Genomic DNA, 10,543 nt, shown 5'->3' on the forward strand with positions numbered 1-10,543 from the left:
TGCCTTAGCTTCCTATAATTGAGCTTATAAATTTCTTTTTTAAATACTTATTCTCTTACTATTGTGTATTTTGTTTTCCTTATAGCCATTAAAGAAAGCCCTAAGGATGATGGGAGCTCCAAATCTGATATCAGATAATTTAGATTGTGGACTTAGTTACAGTGTTATCTCTTACCTTAAAAAACTCAGCCAACAGGTAGTATTGATGAAACCTTTGCAATTAGAAGTGCGTTGATTATTTAGTTTGTGGTAATCTCATTATAAAGCAGTTAATCCCTGTGGGAGTTCATATGGGTGTGCAGCATATATTATAACTGAAGATTGGTGAGCATTTCCACTGCAAATATGGATGAATCCAGTATGGTTCTGTAGCCAGTGATTGTGCCTTCTGTAAGTGGTGGAGAGGAATGCAAATGGAACCTCTTCAGCTATACTTTAAATATTTGCTAGATTTTAAACTCTAAAGATAATAATTAATTGGATTTTTGCCTGCTCTTGCCATTGTTCTTCACAGCTGAAGTCAGAGGCTTGCTTTCAGTCTCATGTTTATTTCCATGTGTCCCTTGGCAATGTGTATTTTCAAAAAAAAAAAAAAAAAGTATGTTCTTGTCTGTGGGGAGTATAATCACAGTTCAGGCTTTATAGCTGAGCTTCCTGTTTCCTTCAGGTCAAAGTCTTTCTATGTGTTAAGTGTGACCTGGTGGGAAATAATCCTATGTATCTTTTTCTCTTTGCCAAGACTGCCGTGCCAGGTGTAAGGGCCTGGAAGTTCTTCCTCCTTAGCATGAGGAGCTCTTAAAACAGCAGTTCAATATCTAGAAAGCAGTGGGGAAGCAGCCTTTAAAATTACAAAGCAAAAATCCTCCGCCTTAAAGAATGCACAAAATACATCCCAGAGCCTCTGAATTACTGAGCATCTACTAGACATAAAACTTCCTGTGGTATTTTGGTAATCCAGTGATATGCAAATTGATATGATTTATCTGCACTGTGGAGTTGGAATGACTCGAGATGGCTGCTGTGGCTCTCACAGACGTTCTCAGCACATGGAACAGTTTGAATGTGTGGAATGCATTATCAGCTCTGGTATAGGCACAGGCAATTCCAGAATTCTGCTGTGCTCCTGCTGTCCTTAAATTCAATTTCCCACAGATAATGAAGCAAACTGTGCAGAGGAGGAGATCTGGGGGCAGTGGCTTGCAATCACAGTGGGTTCTGGGGTTTTGGTTGGTTGGGTGTTTTTTTTCTTTGGAGGTATTGCTAGTGGGTAAAAAAAAACCTTAACTCTGAATACAGTCAGAAGTTAATACATTAAAATTCTCTGTAGCTGTAATAAGGAATCTGTGCTAATTGGAGAAGTGATTCATTTTTAGAAATGTACTAATAAAACAGATTTCTATTGCAACTTTTCTCCCTTATATTGTTAGAAGCATACAGGGCAAACCTTAGTTCATAGGTTCAAACATGAACTGAAATTATATTACTGTATCTGAATAATACTGTTGTTTTAAATGCAACTGTATTGTAACCTGAGGATCCTACCTTCCATTTTGTTTTTTCTTTCCCTTTAAAGATGGTTCTTCAGGGACACAAGAGAGTCACAGACTTGCAGCAAAATCAGGGAATATTCACAGACCTCCTACTGGCATATAAATTTAGATACACTGGCTAAATATTTTTCCATATGCTAGCACATTAGAATTTCTTTATGCTTGAGATCTAATCTATGTAATCCAATGTATCCCTGGGTAGGTAGTAGGGAACTAAATTTGTAGTTTTATTCTGCTAATGTACTGTGTGTTTTGTACTGGAAATGTGCAATGCCTGCTGATTCTTTAACTCACGATGTGATTCCATTTTAGACAAAAATAGAATCGGAACGGATAATAGGTTCAGTGGGTAAGAAAGTTCCACAAGAAATTGGAATAAAAGTGAAAAATCACTCCAGTGGCCTCTCCTTGGTACACAGTAGGGATTTTAAACAACTGCTGCAAGGGATCACTGGGGAATCTCCTCTGAGACTGTCAGAAATGAATGTTAAAGAATTTGCTGGATTCCACATAGGACTTTTAAACAAGGTAAACAGCACTGTGACTTGCATGACTAAGCAGTTAATCTCATCTGTTTTATATGGGTAATTTTTATGGATTTAGTGTAGAAGGAAAAACCTTTGCTGAACTGTGATGAGTACAGCGTAGACATAAAGAGAGAGAAGAGTTAATGCAATTTTTTTGCACTTGATTTTGGGACACTGTTTGAAAACCTCATCGTAGTAAATGAAAATTACTGTGTTTTAAGTGCCAATCTCTGCAAAAGACAGCTATTGTTGTTCATCCACAAATTAATGTGCTTACTCTTAATGGAGCTGAAAGCGCTAATGCTGGATAAGGTCGTGTTGAAAAGACAGCCACTGAGCTGCTTGTATCCAGTTATGAAGCTCTAAAGTTACTTAAGAATATTTTTTAAAAGTTAATGTTATTACAGTTCTTAGTGGAATTTCTCCATGCATGAGGGCTGATAGGTTAACTGAAGGTTGCTTATTTTGTTACAAAACTAGGATTTGAAGCCACAGGCATTCAGAAATGCATATGATATTCCTCGTCGCAGTCTTCTAGACCAGCTAACTAGAATGAGAACCAATCTTCTGAAAACACACAGGCTTATCTTGGGGCAGGATGAAGGTAAGGAATCACAGTTCTTCATTAATACATAATTGAAGAGAATACAGCTATTTTTGTTATTTCCTTAAGGTAGTGGTTCTTGGTGTGGGGGCAGAGGTGGCCATTGCATCTCTTGCTGAGTCAGACAATGTCCTTTTCTTGACTCTGAAGGGGAAGGAAGGAAATCTTTGCTTTCTATCATGCAAGATGTCATGCTGGCTTTGAAATTCAAAAATAAGTTCCATGGGAGAGCTTTCACATTCACCATGGTTCAGTAGACATGTGTTACAAAGTGATAGGGGCTTAAGGCAGAGAGGAGCTCTCTTTGTTTTTTGAGGTGCTGGTGGTCTAAAGATGCAGTTGTCGGCATAGAAATTAAACTTGCTTGTTTTTTATTGTTCTGTCAATTAAGCTCAGCTCTTGCAAGGCTTATTTCCACAATTGTGGTCTTAGCTCATCCTCTGTAGCCAAAGGAAATAATTGGTTCAAGTTCTTAATGCTAACACCTGAGGTGTGAAGTTTGTATTGCCTTAATTTTCAGACTAAATTAAGATCTCATTTCTGTTGCAGACTGCCTTCATAGTGTTCCTGTTGCTCAGATGGGAAATTACCAGGAATACCTGAAAATGATGCCTTCACCTCTTCGGGAAATTGACCCAGATCAACCAAAAAGACTCCATACATTTGGCAATCCATTTAAACAGGACAAGAAGGTAGGAGGGGCCTTGCTGCCTGCTATGCCTTTATATTTAATGCAGCTTGAAATAATTTGTGCACAGAATTTCTCCCCCACAACAACAACAATGTGCAGCCTGTGGAAAGGAGGGATGTCTCCCATCTGGTCCAAGAGGAATGTGTATGGAATCGTGCTGCTCTACAGAGTGGCACTGGGCTCTCTCTGGTTATGTCGGGTGTCTCTGTTCTGAGAGCTGTCAAGTGTTCTGAAAGCCACTTGAGTCTGAATGCAGAGGGACTCAACTCACCAGTGGATTGGTCAAACAGTTGCTGCTTTGTACTGCTACTGAAATTATTACTTCCTTTTCAGGGTATGATGATAGATGAAGCTGACGAGTTTGTGGCTGGGCCCCAGAACAAGATCAAGCGTCCCGGGGAGCCGAACACGCCGGCGTCGCTGAAGCGGCGGCGCAGCATGTCCCCCCTGCTGCGGCGCCCGCAGGCACCGCCCGTCGTCACCAACCACGTGGGTGGCAAGGGGCCACCCGCTGCTCCTGGCTCCCCCTCCTACCTGAGCCTCAAGGGGGTCCCAGCAAGTAAAGGTATGCTGAGCTGTGGTGCAGCAGCACGGGTGGTGGGGGGATCTGGGGAGGAAAGGAAAAGGTTCTGCCAGCACATCCGTGCTTCGCTGGTATGTCGGAGTGGGTTTCTTTTGTTGGCTTAGGTGAATGGGTTGCTGCTACAGCTAATGAAATCTGAAATTTAAAAAAATGCAGATAGAGAGTATCCCAGATCAGCTTTTAGTTTTAATTTGTGTATTCTGTGGCGAAGAAGGAAAGTTAAAATACAGTTGTTTCCTTTCCCACAAATAGGAATTTTCATACCCACCTATTGTAGTAAACGGAGTCAGAAGAAAACTCTGTTAGCTGGGTTTGGGGAAGAGAAGGAAGACTTGAGTTTACTTAGGAGTCATGACATTGCATTAGGAATACAGAACATGGTGACTTAACAGTAATGATAGAAGATGCAGCAGTCCAAAGGGGAAGTATTTCCTTGGTCACATCCACAGCTGAATAAAAGTATTGGAGTGTTGTCCAGCGCTGTCAGATTGCTACGCAGCACTTCAGACAAAAAGGATACAGAACTACTTCTGTTTGTTTCTTTTGATGCTGCACTTATGCACCAGTAAGATACCTATTTTTCACTTGTAGATACCAGTAACAGTGTTGTCCAAGATGGCAACGGAGAGAAGAAAGCAGAAAATTGTCAGTCAATGGAGAAGCAAATTGATGGCTTACCTGTGCAAATGGCTCCTGTGGTTCCAGCTGCTGTGGGAGAGGATGAGATGTTACCCAATGACTTAGACTCCTTGCCTGTTGAATTCAATTGTTTAAGTGAAGATGGGCTGGATCATAAACCTGGTACCAACGCACTCGTTCGAGGGCCTGTGAATTACAGTGTGAGCGGAGATGACCAAAAGCGGGCCATGGAGTCTACTTCTGAATCTGTGCCAAATTCCTTTAAAATAACACCTACCATGTTGGAGGGAAGCAATGCTGACATCAAAATTAAGGTGATGAAAGAGGTTCGCAAACCTGGAAGAAGTAAGTTTCTTGGGTTTCTTTATTTTAGTAGTATATATTATATGTGGTGTGAGAGAGAAGACTTTTCTTTCAAGGAAGGAGCTATTTTCAATATACACACAACTTCAGATTTTGAGTAATTTCTCGTTGCTCATAAATGAGCAATGGAGGGGCAAAAAAGGAAGAAATGCTGGACAGGTGAGTTGAAGTTTGGACTTGTGCTTGGGAGGTTGAGGTCCAAGTCACCCTGATTTGCCCTTGAAGATAGGTTAACTGTTATAAGAGGTGCCCTGTAAAAGCAGCACCTTTCAGAGGTTTTAGTTTTGTTACAAATGATCTAATGAGACTGAATACTCTGCCTTAGGCTGCACTGCTCCTGTGTACACAAAGTGCACTTGTTGCTCTGTGTCCATCAAAGCTCCCTTTTGCAGGGCGAAGGCACATCTCTCTAAGGGTGTGCATCTTGGAATATGCTTGAAAGGGAATAGTAAGGGAATAGTAACAGTTTATAGCAGGGTGATTTAAAAAAAAATAATTTGTGAGACTAATTAGTGATGAAACTCTAAAAGTTGCAAACTCTTAAAAATTGAAAAGTGACAGTCTTCATGCAAAGTGGGCTCATCCAATTTTATACCAAATTCATGCCTAGTAAATGGTGATGCAGAATGAAACTGTGTTCAGTGTGAGTCACCTGTCTTGCTGCAGAATTCAAGCAGTCATCAGAGTAAGAAGCTAAATTGTAGTGACTTGAATATGTAATCTGTTCAGAGATCTGACCATTTATGCTCCCTCTGCTTGCTGCATCTCTCTGAGCAGACTCTTGGTCACAGCACCATAAATGTATTCCTACAGGGGTCAGTTATGGGAAATAGTGAAACAATGCTGGTTTTAAATTTGTTTCCAATTTAGTATGTCCAGTTTATTCTTTTGCAGTGGACATATTTACCTTGTACCAATGGAACAGTTGTGTTGTGCTCACACTCTATAGATGTAATGGCAGCCTGTGCTTGCAGAAACAATGGCTCCAGGCCAGATCAGGGTTTGGTGGCCCTGTGTGTGTTAACTGTGATCATGGAAATGGGAGGCTTCTCTCTACCAGCCTGCATTTTCTGAGGATAAATCATCCTACCTGCTGCATTTTAAAGAGAACCTTAATCTTTGGTGCCACATTTAAATTCCCAGATCATCAGTATTACTTTAAATTATTCTGTCACCTGTGTTCTGCTCTTAAAGCTAGTGCAGGTGTTTTTCTTGCCTTATGTGTTTTATCATACAGAGATACACGAAACTGAGCTTTGTTTTTCCTTTTTGGCTCTTGAGCTTTTCTGAAATTTTATCTGCAACATTCATTTTTAATACTTGGTTGAATTTTTATCTCTTTTTTAGATTATGAAAAAATATTTTCTCTTCTTGAGGAGGTGCAAGGACCTATGGAAATTCAGAAGTATTTCATTGAATTTGCTATCAAGGAAGCAGCAAGGTTTGTATAGATAGAAATGACTCAGAGTCATAAATTTAATATTAATTTAGATCATGGTAGTGAATAACAAACATTATCAGTGCTAGTATTCTGATTTTCTGTTTTGACATATTTAAATTATAATTGTTTTAGTGATCAAACTACTGTTACCTTTTTATGTAGTAAATGATGTTAAAGCTTAAATATGAATTAGATAACAGGTCGCTTTTGATGACCAACTCAAAATACAAGTGGGTTGGGGAGGGGCAGATGTAGTAAATTAAATTTTCTAGCCATTCTAATGCCAGAAATAAAGCAAGCTCTTCCCTACTGGAAACAGAGAGCCTCTGGGAATACAATTTGTCGTGGCTGAACATTCTTGAGTTGTCCAACTATATTTTTGGAAGAAGAAATTTATATTGCTCTCCCTTTCTTTTGTAGGTTTAAAAAACGGGTCTTAATACAACACTTAGAGAGAATACTAGAGGAACTAGATTTCACCAGCCCACCCACCAGAGTTAATCATGTCAACAGCAGATAATAATGAACCTGCCAGAGGAATGCGGACCAGGAAAGAGTTTGCTGTGCCACAGAAGAGTGGAAGAGGACGTAGCTGCTGCCCTCACCATCTCAGCAGTCAAGTGATTTTACTGTCACAGTCTGAGAAGAAGCAGTGGAGCTTTAACTTTAAGAGCCTGATTCGGCAGAAGCTGGGCTATAACCTTAAGGATTTGCTATGAAAGGTGTGGCTTTTTCCTGTGGAGGGTGCTCTTTGCTCAACAGGCAAGAAGATAACCATTGCTGCCCCTCCTGCAGGTGATGAGAATTTACTCATTTGAACGCTGTCATTAGACATTTACGTGCTATAGGCAGCAGGTTGCACTAAAATGGGGCACTGTCAAATGCACACACTGTCTGCATCGTGGAGAGAGCCCGTGTGTTCCCAAAAAAAACCCTCCCAGAAACACCTGCACTGGTAAAATTGCATGTTGCCACCACAGAGACAAGGGTCTTGTTCCCAAGAACTGCTAGCCATGCCTTTAAACTTGAGATTCAGTGTAGATTGAGAGTAAAGAAACTGCTATTGTGTTAATGAAAGCTAAAGACAGCCCTGTGACTGTTACCACCTGATGGTCACTAAACAATCTACCTCAGACTCTCTTCTGTTTTGTCTGCAGACATTATGAAAGTGCACCTGAGGCTTCCCAGGTCCCCGACTTCAGTTCTCTTTCATCCTGTGAGGAGGACGGAGATTCTTCAGGTGGCCTTGGCACACGCTGTGCTTTGGAAGCACTAAAAGGAAACGCTTTTAAAAACGTGTATTTTAATGTTCATACAAAAGAGATTATTTTGAACAGTATTGTTACCAGATCACTAATTTGATATTTTAACTGTATAAATTTTTTGGAACATATGTATATATAAAATAAACCATTTTATTAATTTTTAAGAAGTGCTAATCTGAGGAGTCTGTAGCGGGCAGCACTGAGTTCCTCCAGTTGTCTGTTACCAGCAGACTGAGGATATTTTTGTAAAACCAGCTGACCTGGTCTTTCACATCCTCAAACGCAGCTTGTGGTGTTAGCTGCAGAATGTGTTTGTGCCCTGGAGCTGCTGCCCAGGTGTCACTCAGCTTGGCCTCTGGGGTGCACATTTTTACTCAGTTTTGAGGGCCGTAAGTTCCAGTTTTTCAAACCTTTGATTACCTGAGCTGGTATCCTCTCCTCTGTTCCTCTTAACTACTTTGTCCAAAGGCAGTTCCATATATGACAGAACATACAAAGAAGACTGAAGCCACCTGCATATACTTTTTTTTTCTCTCTAAAGCAGTACAGTACCAGTAATGTGCCAGTATGAAGTGGCTCTTGGGACAAGTGTGTATTTTCAGTTGTTTGCTCATAACCTTCTCTGATCCTCTAACAGCTTTCTTTAAAAGACAGGTTAAAGTTGTACTCGTGCTGACTTGTGCTCTTGGCCTAGTATGGGAAATATCCCAGGGATTCAAGTGGACTGGCCAGGCAGGGAAACAGATTCTCATGGTGAGCCTGTGCTTCTCTGTTCCTGCTGGTATTTTTAGTACAAACCAGTGAGACATCTTTTTCCATCTGCTCTCAAGCAGTGGCCTTGGTTTCCTTGGAAGATGCAGTTTGACCATTGGAATGGCACTAGTGAAATCCAAGAAGGAAATGAAATTCAAGAAGGAAATGAAATACAGCAACAGCAAATCTCTGTCACAGTGTATATGAATGAAGTGACATAGGAGAAGGCATTACTAAAATGTGCCCTGATTCTTAGAAGTAACTTTTATTCATCTGTGCAGATGAATAAAATTGAATATTTATTTTAAAACCCACAAATACCTTGAAATGATACAAAGGAGGATTTACTCCATCAAATTTCATATAGCAGCTGTTTGTCACTGTGATGGACATCCCATGCCAAGTGTTGGACTCTTCTAAGGGATTTTATTTACAGAGGGTCAGATACACTGTGCATACCTCGTTGTAAAATGGCCTGGTTAAATGCATCAAGTTGCATGTAATGTGCTATTCTTGAAATAGTAGGTGATAAGAGGAGACAGCTTTCTTCCTTATAGTGGCTCTTTTAGTTTTCATCACTGATTCCAGAGACATTCAGTTGATCATTGTATCTCTGAGCAGGGGCCATATTTTTCACTAGTGACCTTGGCAGTGTGTAAATCTGCTCTTTTGGTGGGATGCAGTTGGCTGCCAAATCAGCTGCAGGGAGCTGGTAACTTCCATGCACTTATTTGGAATCTTGCACCTCAGAAACTACAAAATATTCAAGGGCAAGCAGGGGGAATTTTCCCTGATCTCACCATTATTTTATCTGAATAGATTGAATTTGAGTTAGAATATTAGAGCAGCAGAAACCATGTAGTGAGCTGGACTTGAGTCTCCATAAGAAGGAAGGAAGATGTCCTCAGGGGTTGTCAGTGCAGAGATGAAGAAAAAGGAGCAACACCAGTTGATGAAGAACACACACAGCCCTGAATTCCACATGGAAATGGCTCATTTGGGAAGCAGCACAACTGGTTTAAGAAGATTCTTAAAGGAGAGAATTCCTTGTGAGCCAGACCCCATTGCTGGATGTGGGTGGGACATGCCTTGGACAAACACAGTCCCAAGCTGTGCTGGCACTTCAGGGACAGCCAGCAGAGCTGTCAGGCATTGCCTTTCCTGGTACAGACCACAGACCAGCAGCAAGAGCTCTGCCACCAGGGCTGTGACCTGTGTGACAGCTGAGCCTCACAGCAGGAGTGTCCCTCAGCAAGGGCTTAGGAGAGAGGATGGGTCACTGATGCATCCTGGAATTGGAAGCCATTTGTGCTTTGCTCAAAACTTACATAAACAAGGACTCAAACATGTAAGGTTGAAATACTGTGGCATAGTTGAACGTTGGGAAGTAGGGAAGAAATATGGCTCTATGTTTCCTGTAAGGAGCTCTGCTTAACAATCTGAATTAACAAATTTAGCACTTGCCTTCCTTGGGTTGGAAGGGTTGTGAGGTGCTTTGGAGCCTGGATACCAGCATCAGACAGTGATTGTCATCTTCTAAAACAGCAGAGGCTGTTACTGTGCTGTGCTTGACTGTGCTGTGGTCAAGCAATTTTATGTCTCCCTTTACAGGAAACTGTAAAAAAAACCCTCAAACCTATTTTTTAGGTTTTTTTTTCTTTTCCATCTGGTAATTTTCTCCTGGTTCTTCCTCTAAACTGCCTGGCTGAAATGGCAGCAGTGTAGGCTGTTGAGTTTCATTTCTTTTGGTCTGTTCTTTAGTATCTACTGAGAAACTTCTGATGGAAAAATACAAGAAATGCATTACCTAACAGAAACAAATGGTTAAAAAAACCTGTAAAGCTCAATACAGTGTTTCATACCAGCAGCATGGCAACATCACACCTTTAGCAAATGGACTTGAGAGTGCTTGTCTTGAGAATGTGCAACCTAGTTAAGCAGAAAACAAGGCCAAAGACATTTCAGATCTGGCAGACAGGAGGTTTGGCAGAGATCTGAAGGAAGGATGTTAGTCACTGGAATTAAAAGGAGCTGCTGCTTGCAGGTCTGCAAAAACAAGTTGAAGTCTATCCTAAGTGGAAAAGGAAGAAACTGAAGAAGAAGAATACCTTGGGATTTAGCAAAAAT

The 10,543-nt window shown here is 40.9% G+C and overlaps 1 protein-coding gene across 4 annotated transcripts in view; it reads left to right on the forward strand.

Annotated features, from left to right (window-relative positions):
• LOC132333664 (integrator complex subunit 6-like) overlaps nt 1–7,830 on the forward strand; it is a 39,687-nt gene extending 31,857 nt beyond the window's left edge. The window contains exons 11-19 of one of the 4 annotated variants that reach the window (XR_009488227.1): nt 86–196; nt 1,863–2,078; nt 2,558–2,681; nt 3,231–3,373; nt 3,706–3,937; nt 4,547–4,939; nt 6,305–6,398; nt 6,819–7,193; nt 7,556–7,830. Coding sequence is in view for 2 of the 4 variants with exons in the window: in XM_059858967.1 (XP_059714950.1) it covers nt 86–196; nt 1,863–2,078; nt 2,558–2,681; nt 3,231–3,373; nt 3,706–3,937; nt 4,547–4,939; nt 6,305–6,398; nt 6,819–6,918 (1,413 nt within the window). In the remaining 2 variants the exon portion in view is untranslated. Of the gene's footprint in view, nt 1–85; nt 197–1,862; nt 2,079–2,557; nt 2,682–3,230; nt 3,374–3,705; nt 3,938–4,546; nt 4,940–6,304; nt 6,399–6,818 lie in introns of all 4 variants that reach the window. The other 3 variants (XR_009488228.1, XM_059858967.1, XM_059858968.1) reach the window with 3 other exon arrangements.
• Nucleotides 7,831–10,543: the final 2,713 nt, after the last annotated feature.

This window comes from Haemorhous mexicanus, chromosome 14 (assembly GCF_027477595.1).
Source record: "Haemorhous mexicanus isolate bHaeMex1 chromosome 14, bHaeMex1.pri, whole genome shotgun sequence".
Classification (NCBI taxonomy): Eukaryota; Metazoa; Chordata; class Aves; order Passeriformes; family Fringillidae; genus Haemorhous; species Haemorhous mexicanus.